The sequence below is a fragment of the Diabrotica virgifera genome, chromosome 2 (genome assembly GCF_917563875.1).
Source record: "Diabrotica virgifera virgifera chromosome 2, PGI_DIABVI_V3a".
Lineage (NCBI taxonomy): Eukaryota > Metazoa > Arthropoda > Insecta > Coleoptera > Chrysomelidae > Diabrotica > Diabrotica virgifera.
Window position 1 is genome coordinate 56107161 of NC_065444.1, and position 25439 is coordinate 56132599.

The 25439-nt window shown below is 33.6% G+C and overlaps 1 protein-coding gene across 1 annotated transcript; it reads left to right on the forward strand.

The window, feature by feature from the left end:
* The first annotated feature begins 5430 nt into the window (after positions 1-5430).
* LOC126880040 (uncharacterized) lies at positions 5431-6732 on the forward strand. Its single transcript, XM_050643654.1, has 2 exons — positions 5431-5897; positions 5952-6732. The coding sequence occupies exon 2, from the start codon at positions 6122-6124 to the stop codon at positions 6728-6730; it is 609 nt and encodes a 202-aa protein (XP_050499611.1). The 5' UTR covers positions 5431-5897; positions 5952-6121; the 3' UTR covers positions 6731-6732.
* The last annotated feature ends 18707 nt before the right edge of the window (positions 6733-25439 follow it).

The following is a 25439-nucleotide window of genomic DNA, read 5'->3' on the forward strand; positions in this document are numbered from 1 at the left end:
CTATATACTATGGCGCTTTTTATCTTGGGGGCGGTTCCCACCCCTTCTCGGGGGTGGAAAATTTTTTGGTTAAAATGACTACGGAAGTCGCTAGAGAACCTATTTCTAAGCAAAAGTTGTTCTATAATTTTTTTTTAAAACTCAATACTTTTTGAGTTATTCGTGGTTGAACATTGGCCATTTTCATTGAAAAATGACACCTTTTCGGACGGTTTTTTGCGAATACCTTAAAAACTATGCATCTAACTAAAAAAACTAAGTATGTAAAACATTTTTATAGCTTATAAAAAACAAAGAGAGTCGTTCCTCTACTTTTAAATATTCTAGTTATAGATAATACAAAAAGGAATATGGTAGGTGAAAAGAGTTTTTTGTTTGGTACTTGCTCAAATCGGTGTATTCAACTTGAAATAACAGAGAAACGGTCGATTTTAGGTGTATAATGCTAATAGTATTTTTTGTAGTGCTTGAAATGACCTTTAAAACGAGTAATATTAAATGTCGATTACATTCCAATTAAGCGAGATATGCTGCAAAATATTGACGACTAATGAATTTTAAGAAAAAATGAGAAGTAAGTACCGATATTTAACCCCTCATCCAACAGAATTTAAATACATTGTTTTCCTTTTACAATACCTTTTACTAGATATAGTGTTATTTCTATGCTCAAAAAGTTGGACGGCTTTAGAACGAATTGTTAAAAAAAAAAGATCAACGTAGGTATAGAGCGCCTTTTTAATTTTTCTTAAAAATCTACTTTTTCTCCATGTAACTCGAAAATGATAAGAGATACGAAAAAGATACCATACAAAAATGCAGGGTTTTTAAATAAATCTTTTGTTGTGTTTTTCATTACTGTATCTCTATCATTTTTAAGTTACATGGAGAAAAAGGAAGATTTTTAAGAAAATTTAAAAATGCGCTCTATAATTTGATCTTATTTTTTTCAAAAACCATTTATTTTAAACCCATTCAACTTTTTGAACAAAGAAATAACACTATAATATAATGTCTTGTGGAAGGAAAACGATGCATTTAAATTCTGGTGGATGAGGGGTAAAATAAACTTCTCATTTTTTCATAAATACATTAGTCATCAATTTTTTTGCAGCATATCTTGCTTAGTTTGAATGTAATCGATATTTAATGTTGCTCATTTTAAAGGTATTTTCAGGCACTACAAAAGGTATAGGAAGCATTATACACCTAAAATCGACCGTTTTTCTGTTATTTTAAGTCAATTACACCGATTTGAGCATGCACCAAAAAACAAACTCTTTAATTTTTGCCTACCATATCTCTTTTTTTATTATAACTAGAAGATTTATAAAGAAACGAGTCTGTTTGGTTTTTTATAAGCTACAAAAAGTTTTATATAGTTTTTTTAGTTAGATGAATAACTTTTAAGGTATTCGCAAAAAATAGTTCAAAAAGGTTATATGTTTCAATGAAAATAACCAATTTTCAACCACAAATAACTCAAAAAGTATTGAGTTTAAAAAAAAAACATTATAAGAACAGTTTTTGCTTAGAATTAGGTGTTCTAGCCACTTCCGTGGTTATTTTAACCAAACAATTTTCCGGAATGGGACGTTTCATCGCCGCCGGTTCATCGCCGCCAGTTCATCGCCAGTCCATTTCATTTTCATCGCCGCCCGTTTCATCGCCGTCCGTTTCATTGCCATTTAGTCAGTTGATTTTGTATTATGGGAGATGACACGACACGACGTTAAATTAAGTTCAAAACTTATGACAATTAAAAAGAAAAAAATTAATATTATATTAATTTACTGTTCTATTTCTACTTCCCCTAAATTTGATACTAAATAGTATTAAATTTGTAGTGTTAAATGGCCTTGTACAAATATATATGTTCAAATTTATGTAGTGTTAGGTTAGGTTAGGTTAGGTCATTTCCTAGAATTCCTAATTAATATTAAAAATAATTAATAAATGTAACTGTAAAAAATTAGTGAGAAATTTGGAAATAAATCAGTTAGCGATTAATTAACTGGCGATGAACTGGTGGTGATAAACTGGCGGCGATGAACTGGCGGCGATGAAACGTCCTAGACCGACAATTTTCCACCCTCGAGAAGGGGTGGGAACCGCCCCAAAGATAAAAGCGCCATAGTATATAGGGTAGACTTTGAATTAGGAGATAAGTAGAGGCTATTCCCAAAATTTCATTAAAATCCATGCAGTAGGATATAATTCGGAGGTAATATCCTGTTCTTGCTCTCATTGACTGGCGTATAAAGACACACCTAATATTTGCTAACTAATGTTAATTCATCTATCAAAATTATTCTCAAGCAATGTTTAATTACAAAAGCATTAAGGTGATACAGTAGCGATCAACAGGTACCAAAAACGCTTTCCAAGATTGCGGCTGTAATTTTGAATATTTTTTCGAGATATTTGGCACACGTATTCGTAATATAATAAAGAATGGCGGTACAGAGCCCAATTTAAAAAATATATTAATATGTAGAAATTACTCTGTAATTAAATACAATATTAAAAAAACGAGCCTGTACCGCCATTAAGAAGAACGAAAGAATACACTTTCTTCAAATAAACTTTTTTATCCGATGCCTAGATTTTGTGTCATTTTGGAACTACTAAAATTTTGTATTTCATTAGTAGTTCCAAAATGACACAAAATCTAGGCATCGGATAAAAAAGTTTATTTAAAGAAAGTGTATTTTTTTGTTCTTCTTAATGGCGGTACAGGCTCGTTTTTTTAATACTGTATTTAATTACGGAGTAATTTCCACATATTAATATATTTTTCAAATTGGGCTCTGTACCGCCATTCTTTATTATATTACGAATACGTGTGCCAAATATCTCGAAAAAATATTCAAAATTACAGCCGCAATATTGGAACGCGTTTTCGCTACCTGTTGATCGCTACTGTTTCCTCTTAATGTTGAATATTATTAATTTTAAACATAAAGCTTATCTACACTTAGCCATAATGCTATTCAAAGGAAATCTGCTTCTAGACTCGTTAATAAACAGACCCACTGGTAGGTATATAGGTAAGTACCCCAAAGAAACAAAGGATCCAATATTTGAAAAGAGAAGACTCAGAAGGATCTGGCATCAATCTAGAGCTTCAGCTGACAAAAATAGACTGAACAACGTAACGCAGAAAGTAAAAAGGGAAATCCGAAGAATTAAAAATGAGACAATTATGACTCAGTGAATAGTCAGAGCCAGACTATTTATTCAGTCTGGAGAGCAACTGCGAGCAACAAAAATACCAATCCTGCAAAACTCTCCAAGAAGGAACGAAGATGACAGTGGGGCAAAAAGCATTTCTTCTTCTTCTTAAAGTGCCCTCTCCTCAATGGATGTTGTCTACTACAATCGCAACTTCTTGTCTGTCTTCAGCTGTTCTTATTAGCTTTTTCAAAATTTAGCCTTGTCGGATGTTTCTTAGATAGACCACGATAGACTTATCTAAGAGGACCTAGTCCTCTCTTTCACTCGATCTTCCCTTTCACTATTAGTTGAGCATATTGGTACTTATTCTTTCTCAGTATATGTGGCCTAAGTATGATGTTTTTCTAACTTTCACTGTGTTGAAAATTTCCCGTTATTTGCCCAACGGCGGATCCAGCAACCTTGCAAGGTGGGGGCCATAAAATAAAAATTTTCTCTGGCGTACGCAGGATTCTTTTTCGCGATGAGCTGTTATTTTCTTATTATTCATGTAATACCATGTCCTTTCAGAACGTTGGTTAACATCATAGCTATCTTAATTTTATTTACTGCCATCCTAAATCACCATGAAGTTCTTCTTCGTCCGTCTTGGACTGCGTTTGCCTGCTATTTTCATTTGAATAATATTTTGTAGCAACCTATATTTGGGTCTCTCATTACGTGTCCGAAATACTCCAGCTTTCTCCTCTTGGTGCTTTTATTAATCGCCGTAGTCTTGCTGAGACATTCTAGTATTGTGGTATTTCGAATCTTCTCCATCCAATAAACTCTTAAAATTCTTCTATAGCACCACATCTCGAGAGCCTCAAGGCGATTTAGATCGATTTTATTCACAGTCCAAGACTCGACACTATACAGTAAGACCGAGAACACGTAGCAGCGAAGTAGGCGGATCCTTAATGCCAATTTTAGGTCTCTGTTACATAATACTTTGGACATCCTTCTAAAAGCGGCTCTAATTCGGGGGGTTTTCTTAAATGATCAAATTACCATAACATAGCAGCGGCAATTACCTACTATTTTTATCTGGTCTCTGGAATTAAATTGAATAGATGGTCATAAACAGATTTATTGTGGGAATTTTTCATTTATTATGTTTCAAAGACTTTTAATAATTTTCAAAGCAATGCTGCCATACTTATGTTTCAGTTATTCAGTTATCAACAGAACACAAAACTCACTATTTATGTTCAATCGTAATCTCTTTCTTAAAAAAGTGCCAGTAGACACCAGGAGAGGTCTCAAGGAGGGGGCAATTGACTCCATTGACCCCCCCTTGGATCCGCGCGTGTATTTGCCTATTCTATGCAGCACTTCTTCGTTTGAGATATGCGATGAAAATTTTTGAAAAGCACTTCACAGAAAGCTAATAGATTTGCCGAATATCTTGAAAGGACCTTCCAGCCAAACGAAGGCTAAAGCACACTTGATTGGGAAAACCTTATATTTGAAGAATAAGAAATTAGACCAACTACACGAAAAGAAGTTGCGAATGAAATAAAGGAAGACACCAACCCTAATAAAGTTATGACTTAGTAACCGGAAAGGTTTTAAAACAACTTCCTAGGAAGGCTTCAGTTAAAATTACCAATCTTAGTAATGCCTCATTCAAACTTACCTATGTACCGAAGTGATGATGATCGCTAAACCTAGAAAACCGAGTGATTGCCGGAATAAGCAATCCCCGTTTACTAGCCAACAGCTTCGGGTGGAGGAACTAGTAAACGGTAAGGCATCCCTTTGTTCTGAAGCTGGGAAACTGGCTTCAAAGGCGGAAGAACTGAGGAAACGGTCAACCTCAGAGATTAGAGATGAGGAAGGAAGATTAGGATAAGACACCTTATTAAAGATCCGGATTAGATAAGTCCTAGTAGAATAAAATGGCTATGCTTGCAGCTAAATTCAATTCCGGAGTAAGCTCCTCAATTGAATCTCCGGGAGGAGCAGTAACAAGTAGGGGAGACCGGGATTAGTGTGCCATAGGGGCAAGTTCGCCCACATGCCGTATTTCCTATGTAAATCACGATAGTGCGCCAATGGCCTGACCACTCCTTTGTTACCTCGCCCGGCAACTGCGAGTTCCGTTTTAGTTATCTATAAGACTTCGTTGCGTGCATACCGCTGTTTAAGTGTTTGTCGAATTGGTGAGTAAATTTTACCTCTGTTACATTTTTAATGTTTGTGTAGGTATATAGATAATCTACAAGTTTTTATTTTTAAATATGCAAATACATGCTACTATTGTAATATATTGGTAGAATTGTAGTTTTAAAATATCGCTTATTTTGTTAACTGGCTACCATTTTTGTAAAATATTCTAGTCGGGGCTAGTTGGCCCATATTAGCTGGGGTTAGTTAGCCATATGGCGAACTAAACCCTGGTCTTTTATTGTGCTTACATACAAAACGAAATCTTTTACTTTTTAGAAAAAAAAATGAGAACATACAAAAGGAAAAGTGAGAAGGGTAAAACCCCGTACGATATTATGAAGCGAGCAGTGAAGGTTGTCCTTGAAGAAAATTTTTCGGTCAGAAAAGCTGCAAAAAATTTTGAGATACCAAGAAAAAACTTAGAAAAATATTGCAAAAAATTTATGGCAGTTCAGGAACAAAATGGAAATTTGATAAATATTCAAATAGGTTACGCTAAAAGCCGACAGGTATTCTTTAACTTAATTTTATTTTCTTTTTCTTCAGCCGATTCAAATTTGTAGGTGTTTTCTACTGAACAGGAAGAACTTCCAAGAAACCCCCCAAAATATAAAATCGAGATTTGTTTGTATTGGATGTCCCTTTAATAGAAATATTTTTGGGGAGCAAGATTTCTTACCTGCGTAGGTATACAACCGATGGGCCTCCAAATACAGTGATTGCACCAAATTAGATGAATAATAGCACATTAGAAATTAATGCATCCCCCAAATTAACTACTCAAAAAAAAATAAACAATCATCTTGAAGATAAGAAGAATTTGATGGGTGCTATAAATAATGACATCTCTTTGAAAGATCTGTTAGAAGCCGGACCGTCACATGTTCCTTCTCCCGTTTGTGAGAAATCTTTGGAAGAAATCAGACCGTTAGCAAAAGCAGGAGAGAGAACAAGTAAAACAGGAGGCAGAAAACGTAGAACCACAGCAATGTTAACGGATACACCAATAAAAGATGAGCTTGAGTTAGAGAAGCAGCAGAGAAAAAAGAAGAAGACAAAGCAAAGTAAAGCAGGTTTAAAGAATGTAAAAAGAGACATATGTTCTAAAAAAACGAAAGCTAAAGAGATAGATTCATCTTCAGAAGAGGACGAATGCTTCTATCTAATATGTCTCGAATTATTCTCTAATAGTGTTAGTAAGGAGAAATGGGTACAGTGCACTAAATGTAAAGAATGGGCTCATGAAGCTTGCACAGCTGGAGATATCCTTTTTTTGTGTGCGATAACTGTTTGTCCGATGCGGATTAGTGATTGTATATTTTTACAAATATATTTTAATTGATATTATCGTTTTGTATATTCATTTAAAAGTATGGGCATACTTACCCCAATGATGTGGCTCACTTGCCCCGCTTCAGGGGTTAGTTCGCCCACTGGACCAGCCGAACAAAAATACGTATAATCCCTTTAAACATTTGTTTTGAGTATTTATTTCTACTGTAATATAGTGTTCACACCTTGTATTATATTTTATAATAGTTCAGAAAAAGTAATCTGGTTTCATGTAATTGTAAAAAATCAAAATCCAAAAAGTGGGCCTACTAACCCCGGTCTCCCCTACAAGAAATAGATTAAAATGCAAAGAAGACATCAGAATAGGCACATGGAACGTGAAAACCATGGCACAGGAACGCAAAATCCAGAATTCAATACAACAAGTGGCACACAGGAAATTAAATATTTTGGAAATAAGTGAGATGCGTTGGCTAGGTTCAGGAACCGCAAATACTGGAGAAAACCGCGCATACTACCTACTCTGGAACAGATAACGGCAAACATGACTTAGGTGTCGAAATTATATTGACTCATTGGCAAAAGAAGTTGCAAAATCCGTTGACAACTTCATCCCAGTCTCAGCAAAGTGAATCATACAACTGAAAGCAAGACCAATCGACATCAATATAATTCAAGTGTATGCACCTACAACAGAAGGAACAGAATAAGAGGTAGAAGAACTGTACCATATAGACAAGGCGGAAACGGCGGGTTCGTTGGGGAAAATATTCCCATGAGATATTTTTGCATAATCACATTCGTGAGACATCCCAGAATAAGGTTCAAGAAGTCGCCCACGAGAATAGTGGGCCAATTTTTTTTTAACAATTTTTTTTAATCAAATTGCAAAAATCAATATTTTGGCCCGGACTAATTTTTTTTTTAGGTTTTTTGGACTATTCTGGACAAAAAAGGTCTCTTATAATTTTTCTCTAAAGTTGATCTTTTTCGAGTTATAAGCAAGTTAAAATTTTAAAAACGCGAAAATGGCCATTTTTAAGGCTTAATAACTCGGTCAAAAATTAATATTTTGAAAGTCAGAAAGTGACTAAATCAAAGTTTAAAGTCGCCGTTACATGATCCTTAAGAAATCTGTGTCATTAATTTACTACTAAGCTGTTATTTTTAATTAATAACAATGAGTGGTTGTATCCTATTGACGCTGCTGTAAATGTGAGTGCGAGTAAGATGCACAATTGGACTGCTGGAATAGCTTCTCTCTCGCACTCAGCATTTACAGCCCCGCACACGTGCATGGCGCTTATTATTATTACTTAAAAATAACAGCTTAGTAATAAAATAATGACAAAAATTTCTTCAGGATCTTGTAGGGGGGGCTTTAAACTTTGATTTAGTCATATATTGACTTTCATAATAATAACTTTTAACCGAGTTATTAAGCCTTGAAAATCGCCATTTTTCGTTTTTTTCAATTATAAATTGCTTATAAGTCGAAAACGATCAACTTTAGAGAAAAATTATAAGAGACCTTTTCTGTCCAGAATGGTCCAAAAAATTAAAGAAAAAATTGTTCGGGTCAAAAATATTGATTCTTGCAATTTGATTAAAAAAAAAATTGTTAAAAAAAATTGGCCCACTTTTCACTTGGGCGACTTCTTGAACCTTATTCTGGGATATCTCACGAATGTGATTATGCAAAAAAATCTCATGGGAATATTTTTCCATTCGAACCCGCCGTTTTCGCCTTGTCTAATAGCATTAATCAAGTCGTGAAAAGGTTGAAAAAGCAAGACTTAACAATTGTCATGGGTGACCTCAATGCCAAAGTTAGGGCCAGCAATACATAATTTGCAGTTGGATCATTTGGACTAGGAAACCGGAATGATCGGGGAGATACATTGGAAATTTTTACGAAAGCAAATCAATTAGTAATAACGAATACCTGGTTTAAGTTACACCCAAGGAAATTGTACACCTGGAAATCTCCACAGGATTCTGTGGGAAGGATTGTGAGAAATCAGATTGATTTCTGACATACCAGGGGACAGACATAAATTCTGGTCATGTACCAGTTGTAGGTAATTTAAAAGTCAGAATGAAGAGGGTTACAAGTAAGTCGATTAAGATGTGTGATATTAGAAAACTGAAAGATGTCAATGTTCGAATAAAGGTGAGTGAAAACCTCAATACAAAGGTGCTAAAATGCAGAAATGCAGTAACTATGGATGAAAGTCTGACCATCATACAAGAAACAGCGAGAGAAATAAAAGAAGAACACCTGAAGAAAGATACAGAGAAAGGGAAATCGTGGATGACCGATGAAATACTTGGATCAGATAAAAAAACAAAGAAAATCTCAAAGAATATAAGAGAATACCATCGTCAGAAGAAAGATAAGAAAAGTCAAAGAGGAACAAAAAACAGAACAATGTCAAGAAATAGAGGACTCTCAGAGTCGATATGATAACTTCAATGTTCATCGAAGGGTGAAGTAAATAGCTGCAAAGTTCCGAAAACGCAACAGCGGAAAAATAACAGATGATGAAGGCAATCTTGCCATAACTAAAGAAGATAAAAAGAAAGTATGGCAAGAATACTTGGGGAAACTTTTATACGACCTTAGAACAAGACCAGAACCCACCATTGAAGAGAATTCAGGTCTCGAAATCCTAACAGAAGAAGTAACGGCAGCCATCATACAAATGAAGGATGGAAAAGCACCCAGACTTGATGAAATTCCTGCAGAACTGCTGAAGCTATTAGATGCAGAATAAATAAAAATAATAGCCGAAATGACATATACAAGGGAGGAAAACTACCAGTAGAGTGGCTTAAATCGAGGTTCGTACCGTTGTCCAAAAAACCAAGAGCAAAAGTTTGTGAAGACTGTAGGACTATAAGCCTAATGAGCCATCTGCTAAAGCTGTTCTTAAAAGTCATCCACAATAGAATTTACCGAAAATGCGAAGAACAAATTGCGCCCAATCAGTTTGGAATTGTGAACGCCTTTGGTATGAGGGAGGCTTCATTTAGCGTGCAAGTGTTGTTTCAGAAATGTAGAGATGTCAGCTGTGATGTTTTTGCATGCCTGATTGATACAAGAAGGCTTTCGATAGAGTCAGGTATGAACAAAGGATAGACCTGAGAATAATAACTAACTCGTATTGGAATCAATACATGTTAGTGTATACATGATATGGGAACCAGGGAGGCACTTTTTGGGCTTAACATCCTATTACAAAAATGCCGTCACCAAAGAAAAGATGTATTTGCATGTTTCGTGGACTTCGAAAAGGCATTCGATAAAGTACAGCATGTGAAATTAATGCAAATACTGCAAAATATCGGAATCGATGACAAGGACATTCGTGTCATTAAAAATTTGTACTGGAATCGAACTGCTATCGTAAAAATTGGAGATAACTACACCGATGAAACCTCAATACAACGAGGAGTCAGACAAGGTTGCATTTTGTCGCCAACATTGTTCAATGTTTACTCGGACCAGTAATTTAAAAAGGCACTTGAGAGACAACCATATGGACCAAAAATCAACGGGGAAATGCTTAATGTGATTAGATATGCAGACGATACAGTAATTCTGTCAGATAATATTGAAGGTCTCCAAATTCTGCTTGATCGTATTCACGAGGTAGGAGAGGAAATGGGCATTAAAATAAACTCAAACAAAACCAAATTTTTAGTTTTTAGTCATGACCCACATCCCGATGCAAAGCTTCAATTAAACGGAGTCCAAGTTGAGAAAATTCACAAAATGACAAATTTGGGAACTGTGATAACAGACCAACTAGATCCAGACATAGAAATAAAAGTAGAATAGCAGTGACTGTAACTACTTTTATGAAAATGAAGTAATTTCTTTGCAATACTCATCTCAGTTTAGAACTAAGACAAAGAATGGTCAAGTGCTATGTTTGGTCCGTACTTTTGTATAGTGCAGAAGTGTGGACGCTAAAAGTATCGATCATGAACAGAATTGAAGCATTGGAAATGTGGATTCATATACGGATGCTGAAGATACCTTGGACTGCAAGAAAAACTAATAAAGAAGTGCTAAAGAGGGTCAACAAAGATAGAGAACTGCTAAGGACTGTTAAACATCGAAAAATGTCTGATCTGGGGCATATAGTGAGGGGAAGTCGATATAAAATATTACAACTGATCCTTAAAGACAAAATAGAGGGCCTTAGAGGTGTAGGAAGAAAACAAGTTTTTGGTTAAAAAACATTCGTGAATGGACTCAGATATCAAATGGGGTCCCGGTGAATTCGTAACTATTTTAATCCCCCATCCTAATTACAGGCCAACTGGTAACTCTTACGCGCAGGTAATTTTGCGGTAACCCATCAAGTACCGGTGAATTTGTAACTTTCTTTTCTAAGTAATTACTAACGATGTTGATAATCTAATACCGGTATTCCAGATATGTACTTGTACAAATTACCCTCTTTGAAGGTGGTGTAAAAGTTATTCATCATTTATGTATTATCTCTTGGACGAGTTATATGAGAGAGTCGAAATAAATTTTGTTAAAATGGCTGAAATACGTAGCAGATTTCGTAATGAGTGAACGTGGATAAAGTTAGGTAAAAATATGCTCGGAACATTAATAAAAAAATTAAAATATTAAAAATTTTTGAAAAACATCGATTTGTTTCTACTTTCATTGCTTATAACTTTAAAACGATTCATTTTGGAACAAAGTCGTAGTGAAATAAAATAAAGATGATTGAATTTTGTATGATATACGACTGGTTAAAAATGTCTTAAATTATTACCCTTCCTGCAAAATAGCAATAAATACAAAATAAGGGGGTAAAATAAACCTGTTTTTATTCAGTGTTTTTCAACCACTTTGGTTGCATTGAGAACCTTCTTAATTCTATTCCCCCCCCTACGTAACGCACTGTAATGGGCGTTTAACTATTACGCAACGCAATTTTTGTAGATTTTTGACACCCCCCCCCCCCGCAACCAGCGTTACGTAATACTTGAACGGTCCCATATAAAGAGGCACTCTACCTATCTAATAAACTTTACATAATTAAAATCGAATTTTCTAAGCGGCCTCAGCACTGTTTTAAAGTTATAAACAATTCTTTGGCTTATAAACAAATACAGTGAGGACACTTCGAGTCGGAATAAATTCATTTTCTCGAGAATGGGCAACTCTGCAGATAAATCCGAAACAGGTCGATTTTTCTTTTTTTTAATTATACATTTTTTGGCTTATACATCAAACTAGTTACGTCATCCATCTGGGTATGGTGACATAATCCAGTGGTTCCCAACGTTTTATGTCTGGCGACCATCTTTTGAGGTTTTTTCATATCACTCACCCATGATGATATATTTACGCTACTCAGGTTCTCAGCTACTGTAAGAGCCACACCGGGACCCACCTGAAATCTGCCCGCGACCCACTAGTGGGTCACGACCACGACCCACCGGTTGGGAAACGCTGACGTAATCAATGATTTTTTTTAAATGAGAATAGGGGTCGTATGATAGCTAATTCGAAAGGATATGCAATTCTCTATTTCCTAATATAAACCTTAACATATAATTATTTATACAGGGTGCCCATTTTTTAAATTAAATTGAGACAAAAGAAGAATGTATGTATATAATTTATTTAATTCGAAATACATTTTACTGTTGTCCTAAAACAGAAAAAAATGTTTTATTTGATAAACAACTATTAGGTCTGAATCCCGCGTATGAAAAAAAAGTTGATTAATAGCAAGCTGAAAATTTGTTAATAGCTTAAGGGTGTCTAGTTAGATAAACTTTGATATATGGGAACACTGGAACAGAGGCAGTTTTAATTGTGGAACAGGTTAAAAATTTGGAACGGTCACACCACGAAAACGGCACATTTATTTTATCCGACAGAACAGACTTAAACTCTTCGAACAGAGATTAAACTCTCATGCAAAAATCAGACTGCTATTTATCACCAAATGGGCGTTTTAATGAGTGGAACATGTAGAATATGTCAAATGACAGGAATTATGACAAGTGATAAATAGCAGTCTGATTTTTGCATGAGAGTTTAATCTGTGTTCGGAGAGTTAAAGTCTCTTCTGTCGGACAAAATAAATGTGCCGTTTTCGTGGTGTGACCGTTCCAAATTTTTAACCTGTTCCACAATTAAAACTGCCCCTGTTCCAGTGTTCCCATATATCAAAGTTTATCCGACTAGACACCCTTAAGCTATTAACAAATTTTCAGCTTGCTATTAATCAACTTTTTTTTCATACGCGGGATCCGGACCTATATTGTTTTTCACTTAATTCAATATTAGTTGCCACTCTCCAGCCTCTTAGCAGTTTTAACATTTAATTTAAGCGAAAAGCAATGTTTATTTTTCAAATTCACATTTTTTTCTGTTTTCTGACTGCAGTAAAATGTATTTTGCATTAAATAGATTACCTACATTCTTTTGTTGTCTTAATTAAATTGAATCAAAAAACTTTTTTTGGGCACCCTGTATAAATAACTATATTAATGTTTATATCAGTGAATACAAAATTGAATAGCCTTTCGAATGAGCTATCACACGGCCCCTATTATCATTTAAAAAAATCATGGATTTTGTCATCACGCCCAGATGGATGACGTCACTAGTATGATATGTATAACAAAATATTAGAATTTAAAAAAAAAATCGACCTATTTCGGGATTTATTTCCAGAGACACCCATTCTCCAGAAAATGAATTTATTCCAACTCAAACGTCCTCACTGTATTTGTTTATAAGCCAAAATATTGTTTATAACTTTAAAACAGTGCTGAGGCCGCTTAGATAATCCGATTTTAATTCTGTAAAGTGTATTAGTTAGTGTATGTAAAGTTTTTAAAAAAAATTGAACTCTTTTTAAACAATATAGATTGCAAAATTATTATGCAAAATCTATCTGGTCGATTTTAATGAAATTTGTTGGACGATTTAAGTATGTTATAAGGATTTTGTGTGCGAATTACGAAGGTTCTAAGTGCAACCAAAGTTGTTGAAAAACACTGAATAAAAAGAGGCTTATTTTGCCCCCTTATTTTGTATTTATTTTACAGAAAGCTATTTTTTGCTATTTTACAGAAACTACAATATTGCCCATAATAAACAGTACTGAAACTGAAACACAGATGTATCTTTGTGCGCGCTGTCATATTCAAATTAACTAGTATAGACCTGTCGAGTAATCTTTAAATAATTACTTATTAAGGCCTAATTGTTAAAAATGGTGTTAAATACAGAGGAGAAATTGTTTCTAGTGGAGCATTATTTTCGCTCATACGGAATCGGCCGACGTAATAGTGCAAGTCTGCTATACGTGTGTGATACATTCACACAATGTTTTAATAAACGTTGTCCAAGTAATGTCGTAATTTTGAAGGTTGTTGAAAATTACAGCATTATAACGTTTATTAAACCGTTCCGTTGTGTGAATTGATCACACACGTATTGCAGACTTGCACTATTACGTCGGCCGATTCCGTATGAGCGAAAATAATGCTCCACGAGAAATACTTTCTCCTCTGTATTTAACACCATTTTTAACAATTAGGCCTTAATAAGTAATTATTTAAAGATTACTCGACAGGTCTATACTAGTTAATTTGAATATGACAGCGCGCACAAAGATACATCTGTGTTTCAGTTTCAGTACTGTTTATTTTGGGCAATACTGTATTTTACCCTTTTTTACACAAAGCTATTTTGTAAAATAGCTTTGCTATTTTACAGAAAGGGTAATAATTTAAGACATTTTTAACTAGTCGTATATCATACAAAATTCAATTATCTTTATTTTATTTTCCTAGGACTTTGCTCCAAAATGAATCGTTTTAAAGTTATAAGCAAAGAAAGTAGAAAAAAATCAATGTTTTTCGAAATTTTTAAATATTTAAATTTTTTTAATAATGTTCCGGGCATATTTGAGAAGGAGCATAAGTGAATTATTATTATTGAAGTTGTCACCTAACTTTATCTGCAAAAATCCGAATGACACCTCGCACATCCTCAAATAGACGTTTTTTACAGATCCGCCCTTGTCTATACATATAATATTGTTTCAATTATTTTATTAAGAGATTTAAATTTTTATTTTTTATAGGGACATATTATAATACACAACATGTTTTTAAGCAAACCAAGAACCATTCGCTTATATAATAATGCTATATGCCCCGTGTTGGCTTAATCCGTTACTGTTCAAATTTATTTTTTACCTTTTAAATTAACTACCTGTGGTATTAGAATTAAACAATGGTTTCGAATTCACCTGTATAAGTTGCGAGTTGGGAGGGTCAGGTAGTAAAACAGTTACGAATTGGCCGGTGTACATTTTGATTTGAAAAAGTTTGTCATTAAGAGTTACGAGTTGGCGCGTGTCCATCAAATGCAGGACAATTATTCCATATTGTGGAAGATCTGAGTGATCATTTTTTACAGAAAGTTGAATACAACTTGAATGCTCCTTTTTCGGGGGATAATATTTTTTATAAACGTGATTTTAATAGCACTCTTAATATTAATTATTTTAATCAATCGCTCTCTAGGGAATCTTGGTGCTTTCTAAACTCACATCTATCTTCGGATAACAAGTTTTGCATATTTTATGAAAAATTTATGGAACTATTCGATAAAGCTTTCCTTTGCAAACGGTGGATACTAACGATTTTCTAAACAGTCTAAAAATAAGGGCTGGTTGGCTTCTAATTTAATAAATGAGGGACATTTTATTAGAGACATTTTCAGATTTATAAAATATTCAGAAAGTCATGAGCTCAGAATACGGTATAACATTCTAAAATAATCATGAATACAAAGTTAAATTAGCCAAGCAAACTTATTTTAATAATAAAATGATAAATGCGCTGAATAGTATGGCTGAAGCTTGGCGCATTATAAATCGAAACACTGTCGGAGGTAAAAATCGAAACTCTTATAAATACCCAAGTAAATTTTAAAATCTTCTTTGTAAGCAAAGGTTTTGGAGAAGGCTATCTAAATATTGTACCAAATTATGAAATTGCTTCAGACCATACCCCTGTAATAGCGACGCTAAATTCAAGATTTGTTGAGAAGGAACGTCCAGCAAAACTGCACAATCATAAAACTGACTGGAATGAGTTCAAGGAAGAAATACATCAAAAAATAAACCTTAATATTTCTCTCAAAACAAAACATGAACTTGAATTGGCAGTATATGAATTTACTACACTTCTCCAAGAAGCTGCTTGGAATGCCACTCCAAAATGTAAAGATACACAGAATAAAAGAAACAATCCTATTAATATAAGAAATCAAATTAAAGAGAAGAGGAGACTAAGAAAGATATGGCAAAACACAAGGCAGCATCAAGACAAAATGAACTACAATAGAGCCGCAAGACAGCTGAAAAATACAATACTACAGCACAAAAACTCCTACATCGAAAACTATCTTCAAAATTTAACACCAACAGCAGATACCGATTATTCACTTTGGAAGGCAACCAGGAAATTAAAACAACCCAGTAAACACATACCAGCATTAAGAAATCCAGATGGCTCATGGTCGAGAACAGATCAAGAAAAAGCAGAGGCATTTGGAAAATATCTTGACGAAGTTTTTCAACCTCTGCCCTCTGTCAGTGCTGAAGAAGATGAGGCTATCTATGAAAGTCTAGCAACAATCCAACAGCCAAGTGAGCAAATGAAACCAGTAACAAAAAGAGATGTAAAAAATACTATTCAATATAGATTAAAAACCAAAAAAGCTCCTGGCTATGACCTTATAACAGGAACTATCTTAAAAGAGTTACCAGATAAAGGTGTAATTATGATAACACAACTATTCAACGCCGCAATAAGGCTGAAAATTGTACCAACGCAATGGAAAATTGCTGATATAATAATGATCCATAAACATGGTAAACCACCTCACGAACATACCTCTTATCGTCCTATTAGTCTCTTACCGGTACTAGCTAAACTATTTGAGAAGCTATTAGCGACCAGGCTAATGAAGATAATAACTGATAATAATCTTTTTCCGGATCACCAGTTTGGTTTCAGAGAGAAGCATTCAACAATAGAACAAGTTCATAGAGTCGTTGATATAGTAAATAAAACTTTTGAAGAAAAAAAGTACTGTTCTGCACTTTTTCTTGACGTCAGTCAGGCTTTTGATAAAGTCTGGCATGAAGGGTTGCTCTTCAAAATAAAAATGAACGTTCCTGATTCAATGTTTACTATACTAAAATCATATTTAGAAGAAAGGTACTACCGTGTCAAGCGTGAAGCAGATACATCGAAAATCTACCCTATACGATCTGGAGTCCCTCAAGGTAGTGTTCTGGGTCCTATATTATATTTAATATTTACACACGACATACCAACAAACGAAAATGTAACGACTACAACATTCGCAGATGACACAGCTATGTTAGTCACAGATGAAAATCCCGCAACAGCTACCGAATCTCTTCAAAGGCATATTAGGAACATTGAAAAGTGGACAAAGAAATGGCGAATAAAGATCAATGAATCAAAATCACAACATATCATATTTACAAAATGTCGTAAAATATCGCCTAATATAGAAATAAATAACAAAGCAATTCCACAAGCCGAAAGCGTTAAATACCTTGGTTTGCACCTGGACAAAACTTTGACATGGAGAACACATATATGGAAAAAGCGCCAACAGTTAAATTTAAAATTTCGTAAACATTATTGGATACTGGGCAGAACATCGAAGTTGTCTATACGTAACAAACTGTTGGTATACAATACAATACTCAAACCGGTCTGGACCTATGGGATCCAGCTATGGGGTACAGCAGCAAAATCCAACATATCCATAATGGAAAGATTGCAATCCAAAGTGTTACGCTCTATAACAGACGCCCCATGGTTCGTGTCAAACAAAGACATTTATTGTGATCTAGAAGTACCTACGATCAGTGAAGTGATAGTTCAGTGCAGTGTTCGGTACATAAAACGCCTAGAAAGCCATCCAAATGCCCTGGCAATAAACTTGCTTGATAATAGTCAACAAACTCACAGACTAAAACGTAAAAATCCACTGGACCTTATTTATAAATAAGTTTTATACCTCACCGTAATTGTGTTTATATTTTAGATATATGTATTGTTTGTAAATGTAAAATGTATGTTTGTATGTAGCATATTATCGGAATGTCATGTTTGTTCCATACTAGAGGTCCAGTCATTGGACTGACCTCTCTAACGTCAATTATTTTTTATTTCAAACCCCAAAGATGCTTATTGTTAGAATTTTTATAACTAACAGATTGCTGAATAAACGTTTCAAAAAAAAAAAAAAAAAATTTTAAAATAATTTGGGAATATCTGTGGATGACCCTCATCACATAGCAGAATCTTTCAGTCAACATTTTTCGAATTCCGTAAAAAATTTACTTAGTCAAGCTTCGCCTGACTATAATCCTAAGAATCTTTCTTCGCTTATACACTCATTTTTCCTTTATCCTGTTGTTAGTGATAAAGGAATAAAAAGTATAATTAAAGATATCTCAAAAAATTCTCGGCTGGACTGGATGAGATCCCATGTTCTATATTAACACATGTATTCATAACCATAACATATACAGTGAGCACGTAAAGGTTGGAATAAATTCATTTTCTCGAAAATGGACGATTTTGGAAAAAAATCCCGAAACAGGTCAATTTTTATTTTTAAATTACGACTTTTTGGCATATATATCATACTAGTGGCGTCACCCTTCTGGGCGTGATGACGTCATCGATGATTTTTTTAAATGAGAATATGGGTCGTGTGATAGCTCATTTGAAAGATAATTCAATTCTCTATTCAGTAATATAAACATTAACATAATTATTTATACAGAGTGTCCAAAACAAATTTTTTTGGATTAAATTTATTGACATAAAAAGAAGAATGTATGTAATTTATTTAATTTAAAATACATTTTACTGCTCTCAGAAAACATAAAAAAATATTTATTTGAAAAGTAATCATTGCTTTTCGCTTAAATTAAATGTTCAAATTGTCACGAGGCTGGTGGGTGGCTGCTTTAATATTGAATTTAAGCAGAAAACAATACTTATTTGCCAAATAAACATTTTTTTCCTGTTTTCGGATAGCAGTAAAATGTATTTTGAATTAAATAAATTACACACATTCTTCTTTTTATGTCATAAATTTAATTGAAAAAAAATTTTTTGGGTACCCTGTATAAATAATTATGTTAACGTTTATATTACTGAATAAAGAATAATTACCTTTCAAATGAGCTATCACACGACCCCTATTCTCGTTTAAAAAAATCATCGATGACGTCATCACGAACAGATGGGTGACGTCACTAGTATGATATATATGCCAAAAAGTCATAATTTAAAAATAAAAATTGACCTCTTTGGGGATTTTTTTCCAAAATCGTCCGTTCTTGAGAAAATGAATTTATTCCAACCTTTACGTGCTCACTGTATAAACAATTAACATTTCTAGTAAACCTTTCATTTCAGGAATGGATTTTTCCTCAAATTCTAAATACTGCTTTAGTTGTGCCTATACATAAAAAAGGTGACAAATCAAAATTTGGTAACTATCGAGGCCTATCACTTTTATCTGTGTTTTCAAAAATATATGAGAAGGCATTTCGTACACGTATCCTCTCGTGTATTAACAAGCACAACATTATGGAAAAGTCTCAATTTGGTTTCCGTGAAGGTATAGGTGTGCAAGATGCACTACTAGCGCTGTGCAATCATATTTTTTCCACCTACCTCTACCGAAAGTATACTTTTCCGGACCTGATTGTAGGGAGCAAAGTTGTACTTTTCCTCCCTAGGGAGGAAAATATTTTTCCTCCCTAGGGAGGAAAAGTAAAAGTGACGTCATGGTATTTCATTCATGAAATATAACTTATTGACGCCCTGTACAATATCTATTTTCTATTACGTAAGTATCTATACATTTTAACGTTTATTTAAAAACACTCTGTATTTTGCAGAATGGTAAAAAACAGTAAATTGTTATTCTGATTTAACAATGTTTACATTAATAATTTGACTTATATTTGACAGTTGACAGTTATATTGTACCTACTTGTTAGTTTTAGTTCTAATAAATTTTGTTGGTTAGTTACATAAATAAATTAAGTAAAAATGATAAAATGACTTGTTATTTGAGGAAGGTGGAAAAACCATATGTATAACATGGGAGTAAAGTGCCTTTTCCTCCCTTGAATGATTACTGCCCTCCGCTACGCGTCGGGCAGTAAACTTCATTCTCGGGAGGAAAAGAAGCACTTTCCTCCCTTGTTATACAAATAGCTATATCGAACTTTGATAAGGGTAATAAAGTTATCTGTTAGTTTTTTGACTTAGCACGAGCTTTTGAAACTGTAAATCATACAATACTGCTGGAAAAACTTTATCATGGTGTTAGAGGAACTGCGTTAAAGTGGATCCACACCTTTTTATCGAAAAGGTTTCAAAAAATTAAGGTCAATGTGAATGAGAATAAAATATTTTCTTCAGAAGAAAGTGTCCTCTCCGGAATTCCACAGGGAAGTATCATTGGCCCTCTTTTATTTTTGATTTTCGTCAATGATTTAAATCAACTGATAAACGATAGCTCAACATGTTTGGTTCTGAATCCATTAGATAATTTTTCTGATGCAATAAGCGTTCGAGTATAAAAAGTGAAGCAGCAATCAGGCTGTTATGTCACTCAATTTGCTGACGATACCACAGTTGCACTAAATTCCAATAATTTTTTTCATGTAGGTACTTAGTACAACAAGCAAACTGTCTTGTAAAAAGTATGACTCATTACTGTTTAAATAATGCCCTAATCTTAAATGGATCAAAGACCAATATGGTAACCTTTTCACCTTCTGCTATGCAGATGAGTCCATTAGTAAAACTTGACAATGGGTCAGTGGTAAATAGCCACTCCACTAAGTTGTTAGGTGTTGTTCTGAAGCTATTTCCTTGTGGCATTTTTATGATTAATTATTTATATGGGAAATAAGCCACAATTAAAATGAAAAAAATAATTTTATTAACGTTTCGACGCCCAAATCGGGTGCCGTTGTCAAAATACAAAATATTACTAAAATAAACTAAAGTGTTGTTGCTAAGCAAAAAAATTCTTCTAATAATTTATTTAATCTCACTCATTTATATTGGCAATTCAGACATATATTATACATTTTAAAGTAGAAGACTTTAAAATGATATTGCCAATATTTATGAGTTGCGTTCCTGGGACGACTTACTGAAAGATAGTTCATTCGATTACATGAAATTAACCCCAACTCAAGAATATCCGTCATAAAAAATTATAGCATGTGATATGTCTTTAAAAAGACAACCAAATGCAACGACAGTAAAATTCTCGCGTTAGAGACTTCATAGTAAATCACAAGGGAAAACCAGGAAAAACCCTGTGATACTATCCCGACATCGTAAGTATTTGGTCTTACATTAATTTACTCTCAAAAAATAATACCAAATTCTGACTTGTAACATGTTTAAATTATAAATAATATTAATAATACTAGATATATAAGTAATACTAAAATATAAAATATGTACTAGCTCGATATTATTGACTTACTAATCTTGGTATTTTCTTTCTATTGACTTCCTCTTTCAGTATGGGTAACCACATCCTACTGCATTCTACCGAGGAATTTGCGACACAATTGGTTTCATTTAGCATAATTAGAGCCGCTTCTTTGATTTTTCTCTTTTTACTATCTGATTCTTTCAGGACTATACTTGAATCTCTCCACTGAACTCTATGTTCATTATCCCATGCGTGTTGACATATTTGAGATCTCTCAAATTCTCTATTTTTAATATAAGATTGATGTTCACTTATTCTAACGTCTAATGGTCTTGATGTCTCACCTAAATAAAATTGTTCGCATTCACAAGGTATTTTATAGATGCAATTCTTTGTTCTTTCTTGATCATTGTTAGGTTTAGTTTTAGATAGAATAGATCTCAATGTGTTTGTTGTTTTGAATGTTGTTGAAATGTTGAATTTATTTCCTATTGTTTTAAGTTTCTCGGATAGTCCTTTTATATATGGTATTGATATTTTCCTCGTATTATTTCTGGTGAATGTTGTAGGATCCCGTTCTAAGTTGTTCTGTTCCATTCGATCCAATCTTGACAATTCCTTATTTATAAACGATAAAGGATAATCATTTTTTAATAAAACAGATGTTAACAATTGTTTTTCTGCTAAAAAGGAATTTTCGTTAGAACAAGTAATTTTGGCTCTATCATATAAGGATTTAATGATTCCCTTTTTAACGTTGATGTTGTGATTTGACTTGTAATTGAGATATCTGTTGGTGTGTGTTGGTTTTCTATACACTTGAGTCTCATATCCAATATCCTTCTTTGAGATCAAAACATCGAGGAAAGGTAGGCTGTTATTGTATTCCTTTTCCATTGTAAATTTTATTGTCTCTTCTTGATCGTTTATAATATTCAGGAACGTATCCAACAATTCTGATCTATGAGGCCATATTGAAAACACACCATCTACATATCTCCACCATACTGTGGGTTTTAAATTTTGTTTAGAAATAATATTAGTTTCGAAATCCTCCATAAATATATTAGCCAATAATGGAGATAAAGAAGAGCCCATTGCTAGACCAAAATTTTGTTTATAGAATTCATTGTTTAGTTGAAAATAGGTATTATGGGTACATAATGTCAATAACTCCATTATAGCTGATACATTTAGTCTTGTCCTAGTTGCCAATGTATTATCATTCTCTAATTTCGTTTTGATTATGTTTAAAGTTTTATCTAATGGTACATTTGTAAATAAACTGTTTATGTCAAAACTTACTAAAATATTATTTGGATTAAATTCAATAGTTGACAATTTGTTTAAAAAATGTTTTGTATTTTTTATAAAAGTGTCATCATTATTAGCAAATGGTTTTAGAATGTTTAATAAGAATTTTGATAGTTCACTACAAGGAGAATTGATGGTACTACAAATGGGTCTAAGTGGTATGTTCGCTTTATGAATTTTCGGCACTCCATAAAAATGTGGTGTCTTACTGTAGTGAGGTGTCATTAATTTTCTTTGATAGTATGTTAGATCATTTTTAAATTTGAATAAAGTTCTATATATTTTGTTTTCCAGTGTCTTCGTTGGATCCTTCGTTAATTTGCTATAAGGTCCATTTGTAATTAGATCTGTAATTTTGTCCTCATATTGTATTTTATTCATTATTACAGTTGCATTGCCTTTATCCGCTGGTAGGATTGTTATGGAGTCATCATAAAAATTAAGTTGCTGTTAATAAACGTTAATAAAATTATTTTTTCATTTTAATTGTGGCTTATTTCCCATATAAATAATTAATTGTTAGGTGTTTACCTGGATTCTAACTTGCCTTGGAGCTCTCACGTTGGTTATGTAGTGGGAAGATTGTCTGTGCACTGTTATGTTCTATGGTAACTTAGTAATTTTGTCTCCCTAGATATCTTAAAACTTTACTATTTTGCTCATGTACAGTCAATTTTGCAATATTGCATGGTTTGTTGGGGAAATTGCTCGCGAATTAGCTTGTTCTTCAAAAAAAAAAAAATTATTTGTACCATGACGTTTAGAAGGCGCTTGCATTCCTGTAGTGTAGACCAATTTTTAAACAATTAAATATTTTAACTGTAATTTCGCTCTATATTTTCAGTTGTGTTGTTTATGTAAAGTCACATAGATGCAATTTTGTTGCAGAAATGATGTTTCCTTAACGAGTGGCTACAATTTTCGTTACAGAAATGATTTGGTGACCCCTGTTCGCCACTTGACCGTTGTAGGCAAGGGTCCTTACCCAACATGCGTTCGTTTGTATAATAAATTACCTAATTATGTTAAAGAGTCAAATATTTATGTATTTAAGAGAACAGTTAAGGACCTACTTCTGGTAAACACTTTCTATTCGTTAGAGGAATACTTGCAGGCATCTTTTTAACAATTTGTATGTTTTTGTGTATATTTATATGTTTTTATGTTAACTGCTTTTATGTACTTACAGTTTTTACTGTTCATAGATTGTATTTGACGCATTTCAATACTTGTATAAGTCAGATGAAATAAAGAATATTGATTGATTGATTGATCTAGAAGCCTTCGCAATGGTGATCGCCAACGCCGAATAATTCTGATATGGCACGTGAAGAAGAATTGGAATGGAATCAGTCAACATTGCTTCACATAAATGAAGAATATATAGATCAGGTCAAAATCTTAAGGGGAGTGAGACAGGGACAGGGATGCATAATTTTACCGCTAATATTCAATCTGTAGGTACTTAGAGCACATTTTTGAAGAAGCTCTAAAAGATATTGATGAAGGCATATCAATAAATGAAGTCAAGCTCAGTAACCCGCGGTATGTAGATGATACAATATTGTTTTCCAATACCATAGAAGGGCTGCAAAACTTAATGAACAAAATAACGGAAACAAGTAGAACAAGTGGACTAGATATAAACACCAGCAAAACCAAGCTAAAGATCATCAGCAAGCAAAACATAACTGAAGCAAATCTGTATGTGAACCAAATCAGAATTGAACGTGTCTCACAATACAACTACTTGCATTGAATACTAAGTGCATTCTTGACTATGGGCTCTGTGTTCAAGAGTCATAACCTCACCCTAAAAACAAAAATAAGGCTCCTTAAATGTTACGTGTACTTAGTGCTTCTATATTACGGAGTAGAAACGTGGACATTGAAGGTAGAAACTCTATCGAAACTACAGGCTTTTGAGCTATGGTTTTACAGAAGGATCCTGAAGATACAATGGACAAAGTCACCAATGAAGAAGTACTACGGAGGTGGTAAGCTGCAGTACTTAGGAGGACATATATTGAGAAATCAAAGCAGATACGAGCTACTCCAATGCATTTTACAAGGTAAAATTGAAGGAAAACGATTCTCAGGACTAAGAAGAATATTTTGTCTTGTTAACCAGAGAGCATGGTAGAAAAAGATCTCAACACAACTATTCCTATTCTATAGTAACCAACAAAGTTATCATAGCATTAATGATCGCCAACGTTCGGAACGGACAGGCACCCTAAGAAGAAGAAACCTTGAAAATCACCAACTGAGGTTTCGTCCTGAATAGTCGACCTAGCCCGCCACACACTATCAGGTCTAACTGTTCAGGTGTAAATGATAGTGATTGGCCGGCCTTAGCCTCCCTAAGAAGTTTTTTACACAAAATTATTTCTTGTGTGTTCTTACGCATTTCAAATTTAGTTTTCGTGTTTTATAAATCTGAACATGACGGACATGTCGAAACGCGACCTATAATTTATTACCTAAATAAATATTGTTGTTCTATGGATGCTATACAATGTGCAACTTCTCTCACTACTTACATACATTCAAAATGAACAATTTCTCAGGCAGTGAGAAAAGTCGGCCATTGCAGTGAGAAATATTTTTTCTCACGGGTTCACCGCCGGTTTACATACATATTATGATCGCCATTTCCATGGTAACATGCACAATACAAACACAATTATTTTTGTCAAACAAAATGTGTTCAAACTTGTCAAAACTTATCAAAAATTACCTTTTAAGACTGTTCAACTGTGAATTATAATTTTAAATAAATTAAGTATATAAATATTAAGAATATTAACTACCTATGTGTATATATGTATTTTATTTCAATTTAGGC